At 37.0% G+C, this 23,835-nt stretch overlaps 2 protein-coding genes and 1 long non-coding RNA gene across 7 annotated transcripts; 1 reads left to right on the plus strand and 2 right to left on the minus strand.

Annotated features, from left to right (window-relative positions):
• Positions 1–1,346: 1,346 nt before the first annotated feature.
• Positions 1,347–11,027, plus strand: LOC135622746 (putative protease Do-like 14). Of its 3 annotated transcripts, none has more exons than XM_065124863.1 (12): positions 1,352–1,484; positions 1,634–1,714; positions 2,737–2,987; positions 3,077–3,184; positions 3,278–3,454; positions 3,551–3,678; positions 4,667–4,878; positions 5,162–5,243; positions 5,888–6,030; positions 8,584–8,704; positions 9,759–9,851; positions 10,735–11,027. In XM_065124863.1, exons 3-12 carry the CDS (start codon positions 2,855–2,857, stop codon positions 10,849–10,851), a joined length of 1,314 nt encoding a protein of 437 aa, XP_064980935.1. In that variant the 5' UTR covers positions 1,352–1,484; positions 1,634–1,714; positions 2,737–2,854; the 3' UTR covers positions 10,852–11,027. The 3 variants fall into 3 exon arrangements, with proteins under 3 accessions (XP_064980937.1, XP_064980935.1, XP_064980936.1); XM_065124864.1 differs by having other exon boundaries at positions 1,353–1,484; positions 2,737–2,969; XM_065124865.1 differs by lacking the exon at positions 9,759–9,851 and having other exon boundaries at positions 1,347–1,484.
• A 1,444-nt stretch (positions 11,028–12,471) lies between these two features.
• On the minus strand, positions 12,472–13,691 carry LOC135623444 (uncharacterized). Its single transcript, XR_010491387.1, has 2 exons — positions 13,206–13,691; positions 12,472–13,126 (listed from the first exon to the last, which is right to left on the minus strand). It is a non-coding gene; the product is annotated as an uncharacterized LOC135623444 (long non-coding RNA).
• Positions 13,692–16,562: 2,871 nt separating this feature from the next.
• On the minus strand, positions 16,563–22,643 carry LOC135622747 (uncharacterized). 3 transcript variants are annotated; one of them, XR_010491158.1, is made up of 10 exons: positions 22,465–22,643; positions 21,661–21,751; positions 20,698–20,777; positions 20,180–20,282; positions 19,925–20,081; positions 18,928–19,056; positions 18,489–18,575; positions 17,924–17,968; positions 17,328–17,501; positions 16,720–17,224 (listed from the first exon to the last, which is right to left on the minus strand). XR_010491158.1 is itself a non-coding variant. In XM_065124866.1 (9 exons), exons 1-9 carry the CDS (start codon positions 22,553–22,555, stop codon positions 16,725–16,727), a joined length of 921 nt encoding a protein of 306 aa, XP_064980938.1. In that variant the 5' UTR covers positions 22,556–22,643; the 3' UTR covers positions 16,563–16,724. The 3 variants fall into 3 exon arrangements, 2 of the variants coding, with proteins under 2 accessions (XP_064980938.1, XP_064980939.1); XM_065124866.1 differs by lacking the exon at positions 17,328–17,501 and having other exon boundaries at positions 16,563–16,862; XM_065124867.1 differs by having other exon boundaries at positions 16,720–17,501.
• Positions 22,644–23,835: the final 1,192 nt, after the last annotated feature.

Genomic DNA, 23,835 nt, shown 5'->3' on the forward strand with positions numbered 1-23,835 from the left:
CTTGAGCGTGAACAATGCACACACACACAGACTATACATACATACATACATACATACATACATACATACATACATACATATATATATATATATATATATATATATATATATATATATATATATATATATATATATATATATATGACAATAATTTTGTGGATAAGTCATGCTGGATACGAGAAGAAAATGACTAAAGTGAAGGGCACAGAAGCAACTTTCCATATGATTCTTTTTTCCTTTTTTACTTCTTCTATATTGCTAAGAATTTTTGTTTCTATTTATTTGCATACTCATTCACTGAAATCTCTAGTAGGGTGAACCAGAACAACGTTTCCATTATACTAAGACCTGCCCTCAAAAATTGATCACAACAAGGTATGTACCAAGATAGTTCATACTTAAAATGGTGGCTTATTCCCTTCGTCGCTTGCTCAAGGCCCACTGAATCCATATGGGATGTTTATTTATGTATTTGACAATCTTTTATTAAACTTGATAATATAACTGATTTTTTTATTTGATTATTTATGATTCTGTTGGTATCTGTTTTCGAGGATGAGGGGAATGCCAAGTCAACTTTTTGATTTACACTGAGAGATTATTGAAGCTATCAAAGAGAATAGATGGTTAATGAACAAGAAAATTTGAAAAGAAAACATAAACAATGCTAAATTAGTGAACATATTCTATTATTCTAAATCATAAAGGAAAGGAAGAGTTTGGATAAGAATCCAAGTTGAGACAACAGAAATCTTCTAGAGTTGGATAAGAACCCAAGTTGACACAGCAGAACACATTGAAAATGATTTAGTCTAAAGAAGCTTCTTTTGCTGTAAGCATGCTCTCATTGATTGTTGCTTGACCCAGTAGCTATCCTTTCTTTCTTAAGTAACCAAAATCCATTGTATGTAAAGAAAAAACACAAGTCAGAAAGCTATATAATACTGCCCAACATCTGAATTATTCAATAGGGTTTTATATCAGAGATGGTCATTGGGATTATTTAAATTTTTAAAGACTACGCCCGACCAAAAGTCTTAAAATAAATGAAAATAATTACAAAAAGGAAAAGGAGAGAAGCAAGTTCAGGAATTTGACTGGTGAGAGATTATCCATTAGTTTTTTTGCTAGAATAATTTGTGTTTATGATCAAATGGTATAAGGCTAGTCATATCTTAAGTCTTAACATGTCAAAGCTCCATAGATTAAGTGGCACATGTGTTCAGCAATGCTGAGGGAAATATTCATTCATTTTCATGCCTATCTGCGATTGCTAAAATTGTGTTTATGAAGCAGGTATTGTCTCTAAAGGTCATGGAATCATGGTCTACTTTATTTAAAACAATGGAGGAGTTTTAAATTATTTCTTCATCAAGAAGATTGTGTCAACTCAAGTAGTCCTGAGAGTAACATCCATTCACGTTGTATTGAGAAGCACAAGTAGATACTTGTTGAGCACCAGATTAGTCTTCTTTCTCAATTCGGTGAGATCATCTTTCAAACTATTTTGTCCATTATTTCACAGTGACGATCTTTCTTCTCTAAATCCAGCACTTGTTTAAGACTACCATATACGGTGTTAAGAATCTGCAAGCTCTTGTTCACTTGACACTAGTTTCTTTTGGTGTTTCAGAAGAAAACAAAAGCTCAGAGCTCCCAAGTTTGAATGTTGCTGCCAGATTGAAAGCTCAAGTTTCAAGCTTCTAAGCTCAAGGTCAGGAAATTCCACTTGGTTCATGGATGGCTGAATCAAATATAACAAGTTTTATGTTTCTGACAAAAATAATTTCTCAGTTGAATGTTACAGTTTGCCTTTCAATTAATCTAGCTACAGCAGTCTTAGATCCTCTTCTTATACCAGATTCCAGTTAACATAAATAAACTGAGAAGCAATCCATAAGGGATCGACTCAGTATGAATGAGTAGAGTCTGCATCAGCAATTAGAATATGGTGATAGTTCATTTCTTTGCAGCAGAGTCACAAGAAAGAAGAAATGACCCCAATATCAACTTCAATACTTGAAACGAGTCCAAAGAGAGTTGATTTCTTTGTGATGGCGGATGGAATTACGAGTTAGGAAAAAAATTTCTAGGATTAATCTTCCTATGGATCCTAACGAGGATGTTTGATTATGAAGTTTTGATACTCATTACGAGTTTACTGTCAAATCTGCTTACAAATTCTTGCAGTCTCTTAACAGTAAGCCTGGTGAAAAGTGGTTTATATTAGCTTGCTCGCTCTATCTATCTACGTATATATCTCCTTGTTATATGATGACACAATTATGTCCCTTTTTTCCTTGGCAAGACAGTCCCCATTTCTTCATTCTTGTTTTTCTGGGGAACAATCTTCATGTACTGTCACAATCTTTCTTGTTTCTCTTTCTTCTTTCTTGTTTTACTGGTGAAAAGTGGTTTCAAATGATGGAATCAGTCGACCATAAATCAAAGATTGGAAATCGAATGATAATTTAGTATTACGAATTTAAAAAAGTAAAAAATATTATGCAAAAATTGTAACTAAATGGCATGATTTTTTTAATCTGGTAAAATTGTAGGAATAATATTATTTGTTGCTTAAAAATGTCATATATATATATATATATATATATCTGTTTAATTCCGTGGATATGTATATAAGTTTGGAGATTTTGCGTGTATTTATTTTAAAGTGGTGTTTACCAAAATACGCTAAGAATCGCAAAAAAAAGGGATTTAGAAATATCTTTATTTTAGGACTTCGGCTCGCTGGCAGAAGAGTCGGAGGCGTATCCCTTCTTGGCCGCCAAGAAGGAAGAAGAGGAGCGAGCGAGCGAGGGCTTCATTGATCGCTTCAGCTCGACGCCGGTGACACATGTTCCGACGCCTCCTAACGCCGAGACCCCGCCGCAGCGCGGCCACCGGCCTCCTCGCTCTCACCGCCTTCTATGGCGGCGCGGCCCTTGCCTCCTCCTCTTCCTCCTCGGATGGTCACTCCCATCCCACCAGTATCCCTACTGTTCTCCTCCCCCTTGCTTCTCTCGCTCTTTTCAACCATCTTGTGGCTTCTCAGTTTCGCCTTTCTCCCCGTCGACAGATGTAGCCGTTTCGATCTCCGCTCCATTGCGGCAGTTCCTGTCATCGACTTCGGAGCTGTTCTTGCGAGACTTCACTCTTCCATCTCTCTTCTCTAGCCCTGCCGGAGGTTTTAGTATCAAGCAACGGATTCTGTTTCTTCCCCCTTTCTCTTCTTTACTCGTTGCATTCTTGATCGGCCGATCTTTGGTTCTAAATGCAGGCTTTTTTACACGGTATTCTTCCACGAGCCCTCTGCCGGATTCGAATTCGTATAGGGAACCGCTCGGGAAGAACCGGGATGATGCGCCGTGCTGCCCGGGATGTTTGGGAAGGAACTCTATCGCTGAGGCGGCTGCGGCAGCTGGTCCTGCTGTGGTGAACATTTCTGTCGTCCAAGGTGAGGATGCTTCTTTTTGCTGCTTCAGGTTGTCAATCGAGGGATTTCTTTTTTGTTCTTACCTAACAGGCAACTTCTGGCAACACATTTCTGAAGGTCTGTATGGTCCAATGTTTGGGAAGAGTATCGGCTCCGGGACCATCATTGATCCTGATGGGACGATTTTGACCTGTGCACATTGTGTGGCAGACTTCCATAGCATGAGAAGGGTTTCCAAAGGAAAGGTTGGTGCACAATATGACAGTATTCTGTGAACTTTCTCCTTAAATCAGGTCTAGGATGCTAGGGACTCTATTGCAGCTCTGTGATTTTATAGTTAACTCCATGATTAAGTCCATTAGGCATTACTTAGTATGGAACATTGTGAGACTATATTATTACTGACAGTTTGATATTATATTTAGGATCTCTTTTATTGCATGCAAGTATAAATGCTTTGTAGATACAGTTGGAAACAATCAAGGTTATGCCATTTAGTTTAGGAGTGAAGATTGGTACTGGAATCTTAATGGACCTTGGTAGGGTATAGAATTGTAGTAATCTGGAAGAGGCCTACAATGTCTCCAAGGCTCGAGGAATGTCACTTAGGTCAGAAGTGTTCTTGGTTAGCTAGGCATTATAACTCTTTGAAGGTTTCTCCAAGATATTACCTGCAACCCAGCTAACACAGAATATAAAGTTTGTTCATGACGATTGGAGTTTTCAGAAGTTCAAGGCTTGTTTGGTTGATGCCCTAGCATTGACGATAGAAAGTGATATGTGTTGGGCCTCAATGAGGACTCTGGGCCTTTGGTCTGGAAGTTTCTGTAACCCAAATTAGCCCCAGGTTGGAAGTGGATGGTTAGTTGATTAGTATATACTTGTTGTTATAATTATTACTGCCGGTATGGGCTTGAGCATTATGGCCATGTTGTCAAGGGCTCATTCCATTCAAGTTCTTGGGCCAATGGACCTATTGAGTCTCATCTTCTCCGTACATGTTTTCTCCCTAAAATGTTATGGGAAAGAACTAGAAAGGTCAGCCATGTCGTATTCTTTTTTCAGTCATAAGAATCTTAACTTAGGTAGGGAAACACATGCTTATATATGTATGATTGAATTAAGTTCTTCGCTAGTGCTAGTAAATTGAATTAGCTTTATCATTGAGGTAAAAGCCTAAAATTTAGCCTTTTGTCTCCAATTTCTACTTATTATTTTCTTAAATTAAAATAGGTTGGTGTGACTTTACAAGATGGCCGTGAATTTGAGGGCATTGTGGTTAATGCTGATTTCCTTTCAGACATTGCTGTAGTGAAGATACAATCTAAAACTCCACTTCCAGCAGCAAAACTTGGATCATCATCTAAGCTTCGTCCAGGTGACTGGGTTATTGCCTTGGGCTGCCCACTTTCTCTGCAAAATACCATCACATCTGGCATTGTAAGGTATTTTAACATAGATGTTGTGCTTCTTGTTTAATTTCTACTTTATCATAAAAATTCTCCTCATTTGCTGTCAGTTATTCCAGGAATTTCATGAGCATGTATTAGATTGTTGTAATTTCACTACAAATTATTGTGTTTGATTAAAGTGTTGTTCAATATTATATCAGAAGCTTGTGGCTTTCATCTTGAATTTAGTACTATGGGTTTATGCTGTCAAGGAAAATAGTCTTTTTGGCTTCTTTTTATTTTGTGATTCTCTTTTAACTCTCCTTTCTATATGTAGCTGTGTTGATCGGAAAAGCAGTGACCTTGGTCTTGGTGGAGTTAGAAGGGAGTATCTGCAAACAGATTGTGCGATTAATGAGGTAAGAATACTTGTTATTTTTTCCTTTCTATTTAATAAACTTTGTGCATCTATCATTTGTTCCAGGACCTTCCTATATTCTTTTGTTGGATGATGCCAGTGACCCTCATTATTGTTATTACAACCCTTCTCGACTATTATTGAGCTGGGAGCTTGTACTTTACAACAATTGACCTACTTGCTGATATTTGTTTGAGTTGGCTGGAATATTTTGGTTCTGTTTGCCTCAGTGAAGTGGTTGCGTGACTTTTAATTCATTAGTGTGAAAACTGCCAAAAAAAGATTAAAGAACATAATATATGATCTCTAAAACTCATCATTATGCACTTCTATCCTTTTTTGGCTTTGTTTGTGCAGGTTCTCAAAGAATTTAATTGAAGGAAATTAAATGTGTTTATAAAGGAGAAAATTGCTATATGTACTACTATTTCTCTGCTGTTTCATTTGTAAGGTTTCATGATTATGGTTTTGCAAAGAAGAACAAATTGTAGCTCACTTCCCAATTATTTGATCGGCGAGTCTTTGAAACTTGCAAGGCTGAAGGAATCTTAAGATATTTGATTGTCTTAACTTTTGTAGTCCAACATTTTCTACCATGATTGATTAATATTATATTATATATTCATCAATTGTTTTATCCTGTAGGGAAATTCTGGGGGACCCCTTGTGAACCTTGATGGCGAGGTTGTAGGTGTTAACATCATGAAAGTTGCCGCAGCTGATGGATTGAGTTTTGCTGTGCCTATTGACTCGGTCATTAAAATAGTTGAGCAATTGAGAAAGAACGGGTATGCTTTATTTAATTTGGTTGTTCTCACTTAGAACACCACTTAGGCTTTTCTGTTTTAGTAGTTCCTCTTGGTCCAATTCTTTAGTGACATCCTAAATGATGTCCTGTTGAGTGTAGTTATCTGTCATTTAGTTCAAGCAAATAGGAGAAGAATATTTTGAGCATTTTGTCTCTAATGCGTCTTATTGGCAGTTTTGCTTCTCTCCTATATCCTTACCCCACATCTTATCCTTATCCTTTCATGGGTAAGCTGTTAATTACTGTAGTAGACTTGATGGTGGAGGTCAGAGGGTATTAGCAAGATGTTGGAACCATGATAATGGAGGTAAAAGAAAAACTAGAGGTGGTGGTGTTGGTGCCAAAGCGAAGTTTAGAACAATGTTGGGGATGAGGTGGATATATTTTATGTGCAGATCTAGCCTAGGTCCTTGCAGGTCTGGACTAGATCCTTATGGATATAGCCTAGATATTCATGGATTTGACCTAGATTCATACCGATCTTACCTAGATCCGTGTCAATCTAGCTTAGATCCATGTGCATCTAACCTAGATCTACACAAATTTGAAGGCAGTTAAGTTTACCATGTAAGATAAGTACAAGTGTTATAGGGACAAAGTTGACAATGACCCTCAGCTTGTCGTCTGAATTTGTGTGTCATTATAGAATCAATACGTGCATGAGGAGACCATAAAACATTAGGCTAGAGACTATTAGTATGGGATAGTGGAAGTGATAGGGTTTAAACCAAGTGTCAACATGAGACAACCCAATGGTGTACATGAGCTTGTAGGATGACTCAGTGATTTAAAAAGCGCTAAGCGCCAAGGTCCAAAAACGCCCGAGGCGTTAGGCGCTCGCCCGAGCGAAGCGAGGCGCTAAAATATAAAAATATATAATATAATTAATAAATATAATTATTTAAAATTTTAAATAAAAATATGCTATTAAATTAAGAAAATCTAAGATACAAAATCACAATATCACATTAACAAAAAGTTTCAAAATTCAAAACAATAAAATTTTACATCAAAATAAAAATTAACAATATTAAAATCAAAATAATATATTATTAATCTATTAACAGTATTGAAAATTAATCATTTCAAAATTCAAATAAACTTAATATTAAGAGTATACTGTATACTGAGCCTGACGGAGAAACGAGGAAGCAGCGGCGAGCGGCGAGCGGCGGCAGTGGCAGCGGGAAAGGGAAAGGGAGCGGGAGGCGCGAGAGGGCTCGCGGGAGGGCTCGCGGGAGGCGCGAGCAGTGGGAGGGCTCGCGGGAGTCGCGAGCAGCGACAGCGACGAGCAACGACAGCGGGAGCAGAGCGACGAGCAGCGAGATCGGGAGCGGCAGCGGGTTAGGGTTGGGTAAGGGTTATATCGGTTTAGTTGGTTCGATTGAACCAACTAACAACCGAACCAGGACCGAACCAGACCTAAAATCCTGGTTCGGTCACTTGGTTTACCCAGGCGCTCGCCCAAAGCGCCCAGCGCCTGGGCTCGGGCGAGCGCCTGTTTGAAGCGCGCCGCCTGGGACATTAGCGAGGCGCTCGGGCCTCACCTCGCCTCGCCCGAGCGCCTAGGCGAACGCCCGAGCGCCTCTTTCAATCACTGGGATGACTAGTATCAAATAGCCTTGATCAGGTGCCATGTGGAATTCCTTAATTCATTTGGTAGATTACGAAACAGATGAGGATTAATAATGGATATACCAAGGAGAAGAGGGACATTAAGAAAAGTAATTGCAAAATGAATTAAATTTCATCACGTCTTTGCTGATGCAGCTTGAGGCCCAGAACTGAATCAGAACTTTGAAGTAAGAGTTCTTCATTTGTTCTGTAGAATTTTCACTGTTCTGTAGAACACTTTCTTTGAAGTTCTGATTCAGTTCTGAGGTCCTTCTAAGAATTATTTCCTATAATGAATTTGCATTTTCTGAGGATGTGTTTTCTGCTGAAAAAGATTTAGGCTTCTCTTTAATACTAAGAAAAAAATAATCCTAGCAATTTATTTTTATTTTTGTTTTCATGTAGGAGCAAAGTTTGTCTCCTGTAGTCTAAGTGTTGACTTGTATTTCTCCTTCATTTAGAGGTTGAATAAGCATATGATCATACTGGTTGATCACTGATATGGTACAGTCACATATTGCTTTATCACACAATCATGGGCATGCGACTCATCATATAGTGTGACAAAATATGTGGCATGTAGTGCTGATAAACCCAACAAGATGATGGAAACAATATGATATGGTAGGCAATGTACCGACACTAAATTTCTGACATCATTCCACTTGCAGTTGTCTTGTATATTGCCATAAATATGGAACAAAGTTTGTTGATTGTTGTTCTACCTTTTGATTTCAGCTTCTGATCATTTTTTATACTCAACTTTATTGTCATTGAATTATCACATTATGCCACAACTTTTTTGACCTTGATCACCCTAAGAACACAATATAGTGTAAATTAAATCTATGTAAAATTAAAGCCTTTATAACAATTTAGTAACAATATCTTGTTTGTTTGTAAAAAAATGTTTGTGCAGAAGAGTAGTCCGACCATGGCTTGGACTGAAGATGCTCGATCTTAATGAAATGAAAATTGCACAATTTAAGGAGAAAGATGCTTCGTTTCCAGATGTAGTGAAAGGTGTACTAGTGCCTGTGGTAAGTTTTGTCTAGTGATAATATGCTATGAGTAAACTATAAATGCTTTTCCATATCAGATTATTTTTATAGTGCTTGTTAGGTTTTTTTTTTGGCATAAGGGGAACATGGAAAATAAATTGGATCTAAAAATTGGAGTTTGAAACTAATATCATCGGTGATTTACCAGAAAGGAACCTTGCTTCCATAAATGACTGGAGGAAAAATTTTAATTTGGTCAACCTATGCACAATGAGCTTCCTGCAGAAAAATATGTCAGGTCATCGCTTTCTCCGCATCTAGCCCTTGGCACCATCTTTCCTGTGCCTTAAACTTTTCTTTGTTCTCACTTTCCTCAACTTAGAGTGGTAATGACGTGAAAACCTCTGCTATCATATTTCTTTACCCATTGTTCGAAATGCTATGAAGGGATTGGACTTAATGAATGACATGGACATGTGGGACGGGAAGCTGCTTTTGAAAGAGATTTTTTTTTTCATGAGCCCACTCATCTATTCTTAATTACAAACTTGTCATACCTGGTGAAGCGTAAACTTGCAAGGACATTGGAAAGTACATTATTTGTCATACATGTCAACCATTTATGCTTCATATTTTTCTTATTCACTACATGCTTTGGACATAATAAATTGGTCTTCTCCACAAATGATTTGTTTATCAAAGATATTTAATAAAAATAAAAGATAATGTTGATTGCATAGTATGCAATTTTGAATGGTACCATCCGGTACGGGCGGTATGTACTGGTCCGACGACATACCGGTACGCGGATCGCCTACTACCAGACGAAACGTGCTACAGTGCTATAGTAAGAGGAAGAAATATATAAAACCGCTCGGTACGTCCTGGTGTATCGCTCGGTGTGTCCTGGTGTACCGCTTGGTACATGGTATCATACCATACCGAACCAACCTCGAAACACTGGTATGATACGATATTGCATACCTTGGTTGATTGTGCATTAGCTGGCTCATTGATTCTATCAATCAGTTTTTTATCTTTTATTATCATGTTGAGGATAACCTACTAAATGATAAAGTGACATGGCTACCAGGTAACTCCAGGATCCCCTGCTGACCGTGCAGGATTTCGACCAGGTGATGTAGTTGTGGAGTTTGATGGTAAACCAGTTGGAGGCATTAAAGAGGTACTTCCACTCAAATTGTCTAGAAACCAAGTCACAGCAATCTTCATGCTTGAATCATGTGCGAAAGCAATTAGGTCTCATCCTGTTCAGAACTGGACTACGTACTCAACTTTAGGTCTTGTGCTTTAATCTGTCAGAAAAATTATTACGTTGATGATTGGATTTATTTTCCTTGTAAATTGTTTTCACCATTCATTTATGAAGCACAATATTCATGATTGACATTCAAATAGTCAAACATCATTCTAGTGTGGATACCAGGAGAAGCTTTTCCCAAGCAAGTCAAAATTTCTTGGCAAACACATGGGGGAAACTGATGCAATTTTGAAATTGCATTAGCTTGCCCAACTATTGCATTACATTATTATCAAAATTGGGTCATCAAAGATGATACTCAAAAGTAAGTTAGGTTAGAATCTCAAAACTATAATTTTTATACCTTAGATGCAATTCGATCATTATCTTCTTCAATGGAACATATCCTGTTTCTGCTTCAGACATACTCTCAGTTCCTTGTGCCTAATTGCTGCCATTCATGATGGCATTTATGATTCATATTGCTGGTTAGCGTAACTAGATTTATTTCTTTCTAACTGCATTGCAAACGGATCACCCAAGAAACTTCGTTTAGGATTTGTTGCTTTGTCTTTTTTTATTTGGAATAATCAGCACTTCAGTCTGTAAAGGTACTAAAATAGTTTTTGCCAGAGATACACATGCATCTGTTTTCAATCCTAAGACTTTAGATTTATTTAAATGTGTTGTAGACACTGTTTGTCTCAATATGTTTGTCTTCCATATCCAATATCTGTTGCGTGTGGAAAAGAAGTAAAGACATTACCAAAGCAGAATGTACTGTCGTCGATTGCTGTTTCTTCTACAGATCATCGACATCATGGAGGATCAGGTTGGGAAGCCTCTGAAAGTGCTAGTGAAACGAGCAAACAACAAGTCAGTCATGTTGACCGCAGTGCCCGAGGAAGCTGACATCGACAGGTGACATGTTCCTTGAATACACCCTCGTACAGGCACATGTCATATGATATAGAACATGCATCATATGATATAGAACATGCATGCTTAGCCACATATGTTGGTTTTTTGGATTTAGCATTGAGCTTTGAAGCTAAGAATGACAGATTGTTGTTAATAAGATGAAATAAGATGCTTTTTGAATTTTGACTAAGAAAAGTCGAAAATTAACTTCAAATTTTCAAAATAGTTATTTGAGTATACTAAATGTGCTCATGTTCAGATACATGTAACACTAAATCTGTAATAGATTTAGTGTTACATGTATCTGAACATGAGCACATTTAGTATACTCAAATAACAATGATGATGAGAAAATTCACATTATAATGATTGATATATGCTGATCTGACTATATATCGGTTTCAATTTATTTATTATGATTTTGTATTGACATTATATTGATTCAATCAATCAGTGATGGTCAAGAATAATATTTTGTAAAATTGTAAAATAATGTATAAGGACTGATGGCTGTCCGAAGGTCAAGAAGTTGTTGGTAAACTACAAAACTAATATATATTTTTTAATGCGTTAATTTTAAAAAATAATATCATAATAGAATAATTTAAATAAAAATCTGAAGTGTGTGCACAAAATAAGATCACAGTGAACATCACAATCTTACCACGAGGAAATCAAGGTAGACATGATGATGTCTCCAACGCGGTGCTCGTTTTGCATGTATACATGTGTTGTCTCAAAAGGTTAACATCAGCCTCTCTCTCTCTCTCTCTCTCTCTTTCCACATCCATCTGCCAGCCTTACGACACAAATTAAATGAGAGCAACATGTTAATTCCTGATGATGATGAGATGATTTCTCAACTATACGAGGAAATCTCAAACTCTGTTGATCTACGTTGAGGAAAATCTTCTATTCTGTCGAGGAAAATTCTCTCTCCTAATCCAAGCTAAACTTCTTATATTCTATTGTTCTTATTTTCTATTATTTTCTTCACTTTTGTTTCAATCTTGGATTTTTTTTTGTTTTTTTATCACTATACTTGTTTCTAAAAACTGAAGTTGTTCATAATCTTTTGATTTATATTCTTAACACTCCTCTTATATTTTTTTTTATCGCTACGGTTGCATCTAAAAGTTTAAGCTGTCGATGGAACACAAAGATTGACCTAAACCCAACATGATAAAAATAATCTCAAAATGAATAAAAAGGGATCAATTTTAGGTGACAGTACACGATGAGCGAACGAGCAACAAGCGACATATGGAACAGTGCCATCCTGCTATTTGAGAACACTACGAACAACTCCATGATGAATCAATTTTATGTGTGACAGTACGACGAGCAAGCAAGCAACAAGCAACATATGGAACAATACCATACTATTATCCGAGAACACTATTGAGTACCATCATCTTTACGATGAATTGTGAATTACTAATATAGTTTACGCTTTGTGTCGCATGTCATGTCACAAGTGAAATGATGAGTTTGTTTTGACAATACCATAACACTTATATATATATATATATATATATGCCTAAGCTCATAGATGAGATAAGAAGACCTATATTTTTGATGCACTGTTGACGACATGTTAGAAGCCGCAAGAGAAAATTAGATATAGTAGAAGCCATTATATCAATTCTGTCGATCTAAAGAAGAAAAAGATGCAGCGGACTCCCTCATCTTATTTACAAGTAGGAAGAAGCAATGTTTCCGGTGTCAGAGGGCATGAAAGCCAGGATCAAAAGTAGAACAAGCATGCCTATAGGAAGCAGCAGCAGCGCCGAAGGTGGTGGTGGCAATGGAGGCAGTACGAGAGGAAGTATCAACAGAGATAGAGTGAGGCAGATGAGTACAAGAAACGACTTCATGCTGAAATAGTTGGAAGGGGAGCCTCTCGTCTCCTGCTCCTGTGGTGGATGCACCCTCCCGCCCGTGCTTGAACCAGTCGCCGATCTCTCCATCCTCCGCCGCCTGCCATCCTCATCCGTCTGTCTGCTTGATTCTGAGCTCGAATGCTTCATGATGCATCCAGATCAACACGTCACAGGCTGGTGTATGATTGCAAGGCACATCTTTAGATCAAGTTTTGATGAAGTGGGGGATCAAAGAAGGCTCTCAAAGCCAGAGAAGCGGATTCCAAGATGACCACTCGAGTTGTGGGATAAGATTGCAGAAAGTGATGGAGGCTTTGTCATGAACAACTCCGGTTTACATCTTCTTCTTCTTCTTCTTCAGCCTTTCTAATGGAGACATTGGATTTGTTTTCTTTTCTGTATGAAGAAACAGTATGTTTCGATTGAAATAAAGAAGGAAATAATTCACTTAAAACCACTTGATCAGAGACCAAACCTCTAGTTGTTCCTCACAACCCTTGGAAACCACTGCACAGGCATCAGTCCTCCTCTATCGAGTCTTTACCTGAAATCCATGCCATAGAACGAAGAACTGCACATGAGATCGGTGCAGGTGTCCTCCTCTGACGCTCCTGTACTATGAGATGAACGGAAGAGTGACAAGAGAAGGTTGATAAGGATTATTATTGACAGAATGAGTTTGATGAGGAGGCAGTGGCTGTGATGCTGAGAGCGGGGTTTGGTAAAAGGAAGCCTTGCGGTCTGCTCTCATTTATCCCTGGGAGGATCAGAGCAAGAAAGAAGAAGGTTGAGACTTGGGGTGGATACACTGCATTCCGTGTTCAAGTCTTCAACTACTATTGTTTATCCCATGCAAGTGGTGTGGGCTGGTGATGATGGCATGAGCTTTCTCTTTCTCTTTCTCTCTCTCTCTCTCTCTCTCTCTCTCTCTCTCTCTTTGGGAGAAGGAAAACCAGGTTGATGTTTGAGGTTCCTCTCCCCTGGCCATCTTTCAAGATCCCCTTATCCCCCCTCCCTGGCTCTTTTTGGATCTCATGACAAGTCAAAAGAAGGCCTCCACTTCATCAATCTGGGTTGTCAGTGAACCAAGTTGAAGCACGGAAAATTCTTGCTTTGGATATGGGATAATTAGGTTAGACTTTTTTTTATTATTTCCATCCACTAAAAAAATATATATATTAAAAAAATTTATAATTACGAAAGTAAACTATTTAATCTTAGTTATCCTAATACTGGCGGCATTATCGATAGATGATACAACAAGTGCATAAATGATATGAAAACGATATATAAAAAAAAAATTCAACGATGATGATAGACTAATTATATATTATCCTCTATAATCAGATCTCTTTAACGTCTCGGTCCTTAGACTTAAAACATTTATATTGAAATTTTTATAATTATGAAAGTAACATATTTAATCATATTAACTGTATTTTCATTGATTTTACCATAGATACAACACGTGACAACATATGCCTGAATAATGTCATACCACTCTACCTCCTCTTCCTCTCCCTTCTCATCGTTAATAACACAAATATCTCACTTGCTTGCTTTTCCTCTCCCACCACCAATATCGACAAAATCAATTATCATATCGTTGTTGTCGATCACCACCACAATAATCACTCATAGTCACTCATAGTATCGTCATCCATTATCATTGTTAAAATTATCTTTTCACTCATGTTTTTGTATTATTCATGCTCATGTAGTCACGTGTTATTTTACCGACGATATTAAGACAGATTAAATTAAATATTTCACTTTCATAATTATAAAAATTTTAATATATAATTTTATTTTAATATAAATTTTAAAATCTAGAAACCTAGATTCTAAAAAGGTTAACTATGTAAGATAATTTATAATTAGTTTATCATCATAATTTAAAATATCTTTTTATCCATCATTTTTGTCTCATTGTATTATCATGTATTTTATATTTCATCGATAATTTTAATGCCTCAGACATTGTTATGGGATCCACCAATAGTTCTGATATATATATATATATATATATATATATATATATATATATATATATATATATATATATATATATATATATATATATATATATATATATATATATATATATATAACCTCATAATGCCTCACATCACAATGCTAATTCTTTTCTCCATACTAAGTTGTCCATGGCAGTTGGCATCTCGAGGCCAATAAAAATGAATATAAACAAGGACAGGAGAATGTGTCTGTTTAGCTGGAAAGGTGCAGGAGCTGCTGCAGCCTGGATTGTTTCAGCACTCAGAAACCTCAGCTTCACTATACCAATTTGCACCACCCTGTGTTATCAGATCATAATGCATTCATCTGTATACCAACTTGGTTTCCTTGCTCTCTGCATTGGCCCTTTGTTTCCTTCTCCCTAAAAAATGTATCCAAGTTATCTACTACTTAATGTTAAAGGCAATTGTGAGGTCTTGCAATACTATAAATATTCTTTGGTATCATATACTGTGAAAAGATTTAGCATATTCACAAAACATTTAATCTTGAAGCTTTATGCAATGTATATATTCTCAAATTTGCCAGTTCCTATATCTTAGCCATAGTAGATTAACCTTACTGTGATAATATATGGCATTCCCACAATTACTTGGGCAAGCTAATACTGCAAGAAAAAAAAATGTTTAACACAATATGAAACAAAATAGATGAGTCTTATTCCAACTGGATTTCCTATCTTTATTACATAAGTATAACATTCAGGGATAAAACAAGACATGAATATAACTTATTAGAATACCCACTAAAGGTTCATTACATGCCACACTTGATTGGGTCTTGCACTTCTATTTGTTCATTGTCATACCATGTGAGACAAGTCCCTAAACAAATCATGTTTTACATTGCAACTCTTCAAGATTAAACAGCTAAAAAACATGAGATTTGAATTAAGACAAAAACAGGATATCCTTGCCAAGTCAAATACTTGGCTAGAATATGGTGTTTTGTTCTTTGTTCGACAAGTGTCATCCTTTCCAAGGTGGTATTCTAAGAAACAAATCTGGTCTGACTATCTTGTCTTACATTGCAACTCATGTGAGACAAGTCCCCAAACAAATCATGTTTGACATTGCAACTCTTCAAGATTAAACAGCTAAAAAATATGAGATTTGACTTAAGTCAAAAACATCAACTATTTTGTCATCCCAAATGGGATATGATTCTCCTTTTGGCCCATAATTCATTGAACCAGATTAAGTTTCAAAGTTAAAGGTGCAGCCAATATTGAAAACAAATCATAGCAAGTCAAATAATTAGGTAATCACAGATACATTTGGAAATAGCCAAACAAAAATAAATAAAATAAAAAAACATATGAATAAAATTCTTAGGAAACTTTCATATTCATGGATACACCTAGAGAAGTTGGAGACTGCAAAAGAAAATTAAAATTCATCAACCTTTTCGGCAAGAGCCATTCTTTCCATTTCTCCTTGTGGAAGTGAACATCTTGTTCATGGACAACAAAGGCCAGGGTTGAACATGAGTTAAAAGGAAGTCAACTCCTCTTATGTTTCCAAATTGGAATTTCCATTTTCTTTTACTTTTGGTCAGAAAAGATACTAATATATACCATGGCATTTGATTAAACTTCAGTGTCTAAAAAAGACAGATGCACCAGAATTGTCTCTCAGCAACTTCTGCAATTCAATTAACAAGGTCATTATCTAAACCCACTATGCCTATGTTAAGTTGGTAGCCTCATCTACTACAAAGATAACGTAGAAGAATATTTTCGTTGGATGATCAGACTGCTAACAACATGGCCCCAATTCAGTTCATGAGATGAACCTGAAAAAATAGATCAAGTCTGCAATCATTTACTTGCAAAGTTATACAACAGTAAGAATCCCCCTCATTAGCGATGTTCTTGTTCCCTCCCTCCTAGTAGTGTTCTACAACATAATTCAAAGAGCTCAAGAGAAGAAAAAAATGAACTTAACAACAAAGAATATCACATGGAATCTGCTGGAATTCGCTGAAAGTGAACTAGGAACTCTGTGTTGCCCTCAGCACCCTTTATTGGTGACTCTATCCACCCTTTGCTACAGAATCCATAACCTTCGACACCTTTGATTATTTTTTCAAGAACCTGCAGTCAAAAAAATAGAAGATTAGAGACACAAGCATGGGACTCTTTATACTTGTCAAATAAAGATAAAGTTAGCCAAGGTTATGGCAATTTTAAATCTGGACACTTTATTTCTGCATTCATGTGGTACTCTTAACATGGATGTGAAGAAATTGCAAAGGGAACTAGAATGGTAACTGGCATGAACAAACTTGATTCAACAGCCAGGCAATTTCTGGCAAAACATAACAATGGTTTAAGGTGTTCCTGAATTTTCAATAGCAAGATTAGTGCCTTCCCCTTAACCCAGCAGCTTTCTCCTTTGCTGTCTTCCTTATGCTTCATGTCTCAAGTCCTTTCAAATAGCATAGTATACTTTCAAACTACAAAATAAAGAGAAAGATACAGGCTCCATAGAATTAGGAGAGTGAGTGTCCTGCTGAACACTAGAAATGATTATTAATGGAACTGGGAGATGATCTATACTCTGGTCGGTCATCACCATTGTTATGTTCTGTAATTTGCATTCCAGCAGATGCAGAATCTGTATGCAGAACACATTGCTACATGCAAGCATCTAGCATAGACAAATGGTTACGTATTTCTACAAGGACAGCCCAGTGCACAAGGTTCTCATGAATTCGGGATCCAGAGATCATCCTGCAAACATAAAGATCATTTCTGATCATCCAGATTACAAGGGAGGAGCAACCTTACCTTGATGCCAAGATCAGTCATCTTCACTTAAGCATTTCTGTACATTAAAAATTTTAGAACTTTCTTATTCTGAAAATTAAGCAGTGAACCAAAGCAGCCATCCGATCAGGCATTATTCATGACCTCAGCATGCAACGACCGAAAACCAACAAGGTGGAGAATTAGTGTCTTTTGTAGCTTCCCTTGTGCATAGGTAGGTCCACATGCCATGAATTTGAAAGAAATGAGGTAAAGGGACATTTGAATGCAAAAGTATGACATTAATCATGTGTAGATGGAGTTAGTAGCAAAAAGGCACACACAAAGTAAATAACAATTAGGTCTCACAAATGGTTTTAGTTTTATCAATAAGAATAAGCACATACTTCCTGATGCACCTGAGGATCTCTAACAATTCCACCTCCTCCAACCTGGTTAATATACATTAAAAAAATGTAAAGCTTTCATCACAAAGGAAGAATCATAAATTTTATTATTTAGAAAACTGGACTAGACTTTCTAAACACTAAATATTTTGACTGTGTGCTCCAAAGAATAAGCACCTTAAAATGTACTTGCTAGTAATCCAATTGAGTGATTTTGTGTCCTTATATTTACAAACAAATTTGCAAGTACTGTTGTCAACAAGCTGAACAAATTTGCAACAAAAGCAGGTTTTCCAAAATATTTCCAATTTAACTTGGTATGGTAACTAGGGATTACAAACCTTTTGTGGAGAAAGTTAAGGCAACTGAGATGGAAATTTTCTTTTTTGTGGATGGTATATTAGTTTATCCTAAGGTTGTTGTGGAATCAGTGCTGCATGTAGTTTGCCTTCTATGTAGCTTTGTTATATCTCTCATCTTTGGCAGCGTGTAAAGAATAAACATATTAGCTAAAAAAGAAATTCCTAAAGTATTGAGTGACAATATGGACAATAAATTTGCAAACCTGAGACCTACGGGCCTCAAACTGAGGCTTCACTAATGTCACCAACGTAGACTCTGCCTTCATAACATTGATGACAGCTGGCATGACCTATAATTATCCAAAAGAAAAGGTTATGGATAATTCAGAAAATGCATTTCATGATGGATCCCGCAATCAGAAAACCTTTAAAGAAACATATGCCCATGTCAAAATTTTATTTACAACACAAAAATATGATAACCCTAAAGAATGATTTTTCTTTCTGAAGTACACAAAAAGATGAAAGCGTAAAAATATGAAAAATGAGAGAAAAAAGGAACTCATTTCTTAACTCCTCCATGACTAAACACAAATAAAGTCAGGCGGATGGATCCAAACAATGCAAAAAGGGGAAAGAACAAAAGGACATATTTAACCATATATATGGAGAAATCACAGAACATCTGGTTGTGATACATACCAAAAGTACAGAGATAAAGGATAAGTCTAGAGTCACAATGTCAACTTCTTGTGGTAGTCCAGGAAGATATCTCAGATTTGTCCTTTCAATTACAGAAACACGTTTATCTCTACGAATTTTATCAGCAACCTGCAAATTTTATAGTCATTAAATATACATGCAACAAGAAAGAAGAATAGATATAGAACAATTACAGCTAAAGTTTGAAAATGGAATATTCTTCAAATTATCCACCTCCACAAATAATGCAAGGAGAACTTCTGGAAGCTTAAGTAATGATTTTTATTGCTGATGCATAATTATATGAAAGAATAATAAAGGAAAAAATATGGTTCGCCTTACTGGCCCATACCGATATACCGACCAACCATCAGTATGTACTGAACCATATCAATATACCAACACATTGTATGATAAGGTATACCGACAAATCGGTATGTACCACCCATACCAATCCCCTGTCAGATTGCTATGTACTGCCCATACTGGGCGGTCTGTCATGGTATGACAAACCTCGCAGAAATTTACATACAGTAAATTCTCATAATTTGCATCAGATACCACCCGTGGTCAAATTACCTTACGGTATTACCTCATAAAGCTATCATTCTGAACATAATGAGATCCTTTCCTATCACGATGCTAGCTAAGGAGTGTACAATTTCACCATTCTACTTTAATAATCAAAAGAAAGGCATGCTGTAACAGAAGGTACAGCTTATTATTGATAGTTATTGAGTTAATTGATATCCAAATGAGTGCATTTGTAATGTGGATTCTCAACAAAAGAGACTAATTTTAGTGCTTTGTATGATAAGAAAGGTCAAGTAAACACTAAGGTGTCAACCATCGTAAACTATTACATATGTATATATACATGTATTAGTGAAAACCAAGAGAATGATGCTAACGGAACCATAAGCTCTCATATAAAGCTGCTCTTTCGATTTCTCGAAATGACCTGTTGCACAAAAGTTCCATGTGAAAGTTTGAATACCTGTCCATAGCCTACATCGACACCATAAACATGTGATGCACCATGTTGAAGCAGGCAATCAGTAAAACCCCCAGTGGACAACCCTGAATCAAGTGCTACTTTCCCAACAACATCAACATTGAGTTTTTCAATAGCAGCCTCTAACTTGTATCCTGCTCTGCATACATAGAAGGCAACAAATTTTTTGGCACTATTGAAAAATTCAAAAAAAAAAAAAATCAAATGATCAGTAGAAAGTTCCTTTGGAAGCATCACCTACATACATATTTTGGAACTTCAGCCTTTATCTCCACAACAGAACTATTCGATACAGGGGTTCCAGCTTTGCTAACTACCCTTCCATCCACAATAACTTTACCTGTGAAGACCATGAAACAAAATAAGCCATATAAGTAAAAGCATAAACTTCTTGCACCATAAGAGAAGTGTAATGACACATCTCAAATCCGACACCACAAGAAAACACACCAGAAAATGGCTAGTTACACTTTGTAAATGGAAAAGACCAACAATTATAAGTAAGCAACTTATGAACAGTTGAAAGTTTTTGCCAAAAGCAAATAAAGATGGCAAGTCTAACCAGAGTTATCAAACAATGTGTGGCACCAAGTGTAAGAAAGCATTTGCACGATTGAAATACCATGAAATTAAATAAAGATTTACAAAGGGGAGAACAAATTTGCCTTAATCTTCAAACAGCTCAAACAAATTTTTCCTATTAATCATGTCAAGCATACTAAAAAAGCAATTTTTATTTTGGTAATACAATAAACCTTGTAAGATCCATGACTGTATCAAGGTTCGGCTATATTCCTGAAATCTTTCAAGGCATGCTTCATCCAATCGCTTCTTTCTGAAGAAGAATAAACAAAATGAGATATTAAAACCAAGTCACAAATTTCTGATAGAAACTTTAAGATAACCTTAGTAAATGGGAAGTAGGATCTACAATAATTCTAGAAAATTCAAAAAATCATTAGAACTGCAACTTTTAAACAAATAAACAGGCACTTAGTTTTGTCAAAACATCGTAGCAGTTCACGTGTAAGATGGTCACGGCATAAGGCTGTTAGAAGTCTTCTTCCAGACTTCAATTTCAACTTGTCCAACCTGAACTATTATACTTGTTTTCATATCCCATCAAAATAATCAAGCTTTCTACTCTACCTTGATCAAAGATGATCATTCATGAGCCATTTCAGCAAATGCATGCCAAACATGCATTGGAGAGCTCATAGAGTGACAAGCAAACTTTCCAGCATGACTCATGAGTATACAAAATTATATTTGTCATGATGTTGAATTATCTAGTTGCAAAAGAAGAATTCTCATGGTCACAATTAGTGATCTGACATGCATAAAATTGCAAATAAAGGGTATCTAAGATATAGGCCTCCAGTAAAAATATATGGAAACAACTAAAACAGTTATTTATATTATCTTAAACAAATGCCATAACCACAAAATTCAACAGCAACAAGAACGTCTTTTAACAGTTATAATGTAATTAAATAGCCAGCAAACGCCTTTGTTCTTTTTAACACCGTACATAAAATAAGTGCATAAGATCTGTCCAGGAATAGTTCCTCCATGTTTTAAAAACCATTCACGACCACAATTCTAATCTCTTTTATCCAATTTACAAGTCCCAAGATCATTCACACCATAGTGAAAAGATGAAGCCTGGTATAACGCAGACGAAAGAATTCAATGGAGAATGAGAGTTTGACATTTACTTCTTCCGCAGCGGAAACCTTTCGGCTCTTGCAGTCACAAAAGCCCTGACAGAACGTGGACGTGACGGCTGTGCATTATAGACCCATTTCACTGCAACAAGAAAAACAAACACAAGAAAAAAGATGATAAATATCCAAATACTTCAGGAGAAAACCTGAAAAGGCTGACTAAGCAAGGAATAAAAATGAACTCCGACACATAAAAGCACGAACAAAATAAACGAATATCCAAAAAAAGAAATGATAAAAACCAGTAACCCGTAAGGATCAAATGAGAATTTACGAGAATCAAATTCCGCTAACTCGTCACATCATTTATACTGGTAGGATCAAAATTAATATGAAGAAAGGATCGATTTTGAACAGAAACAGCCGGGCAAAAGAGTCATTTCAAAGCGATTTGCACACAGAAGTCGGCACGGAGGTTGGATTTCGAGGAAGAGGAAAATCACCAAAAGCAAACAACCGGTAGGAATCAAATGAGTAAAAAGGAACAAAGAATCAACTGCCGCAATGCCCCGAACTACTCATATCATTTATACACACAAGATAAAAACAGACGCAAAGAAAAAGGTCCAATTTTTGGGAAACAATGCGGGGAAAAAAAGGCAATTTGAAGCGCTTAATAAGCCGAAACGAATCGGCATAGCTGAGAAAAATCACCAAACCAAGCAACGATAGGGCTCAAATAAGAAAAGCAAAGAGAATTAAATGCCTATTGATAAGATTAAAACAGATGCAAAGAAAAGAACCGACTTTGCGCGTAAACAATCGGAAAAAGAAGCTACTTGAAGCGATTCGTACGCTGGAACTGGCGTAGGAGGCTCGATTTCACGGCGGATGAGAAGAAGTAGCTCGTAAAAGAGCGGCCGATCCGAAGAGATAAGACCACCATCTCTCGTCCCTAACCCTCTCGGCCCCTCCCCTTCCACGCTAGGGTTTGGCCGCGTCGCACCGATGAGGCCGGTGATACTGATACTCTCACCACGCGTCACGCGTCGCCTAAACGACAACCCGTTCGGCCGGTTCGCTGTGCGATCGGTTCAATAATGCAATTGGACCGCAGCTTCGACCGGTCGAGAAGCCGACGCAAGCCAGACCCGGTCCTTGTTTTTGTTCTCTCAATAATTATTTCATATAAATAATTATTTTTTCTTCGATAATACATCTGCCAATTATCTTTTTTTAATTAGGATGACACAAAGAAAAAATAATATCATATTTATTCGATAGGAAGAAAGGAATGGAGGATGACAATATAATGAAGAAATTCTTGCAAAATATTTCTATATTTTGTATCTCCTAAGGTCTTTCATGATCATACGATACTTTTCCATCCACACCCGTAAATTCCACACTAAATTCTGCTGCTTGTAAGTACACTGGCTACTCTTTAGGGGAAGGTGCCTTTGCCTGGTTCATGGAGTTTGGATACAGTCCTCCATCAGGTCAAGCAGCAGAGTTAATCCATGGTGGAGATTCATAAGCTGACGAAAATTCCATCGTTTCACTCCACTAGGCATTCAATTACCACCACTCGCGTTTTGTGGGCACACCACATCTACTTAGTTCACCTGCCTTGCATTACTATTACTGTACTCCCTTTCTCCTACTGTTCTTCGCCATGTCGCCGTCACCGGGGAGGGTGACAAGAAGGAACAGGAGGAGTTGGCTCGTAGAGACAGACAGGTGAAGTCTAGCAGTTCTTGTTGATCACGTAGCAGTGTCAACTCCAACGGCGCTGCCGCTTCGTTCATGTCATCGGCTACGTTCTCCTACCGAGGTCCGTGCAGTGCATGCAGGATCGTGCGTCGTCGGTGCAGCGAGGGCTTGGTGTACCGCACACTCGGGACTCCGAACGTCGCAGCTCCCGCCTCACCACCAGCGCCCTCGTGCTGAACCATGGGATAGATATAGTATCAAACTTGACATTAACATGCTGGGTTAACGTACGTAAATGGGTGCATGGAGATGGGGAACCCTTCTGAATCACTACAGAGAGAATAGACATGCAAATCACTGTTCTACCAAGAACCAATAACGAAAGTAATTGAAATGGAGTTCTTTTGCTTTTCCCTAACAATAATTAGAAACAACAAGGAGAAGGAAACTAGATAGCCTCATCTGTCACGCTACAGAGAGAATATATTGGGAAAAAAAATTGAGGCTCGATCC

This window comes from Musa acuminata, chromosome BXJ2-9 (assembly GCF_036884655.1).
Source record: "Musa acuminata AAA Group cultivar baxijiao chromosome BXJ2-9, Cavendish_Baxijiao_AAA, whole genome shotgun sequence".
Lineage (NCBI taxonomy): Eukaryota > Viridiplantae > Streptophyta > Magnoliopsida > Zingiberales > Musaceae > Musa > Musa acuminata.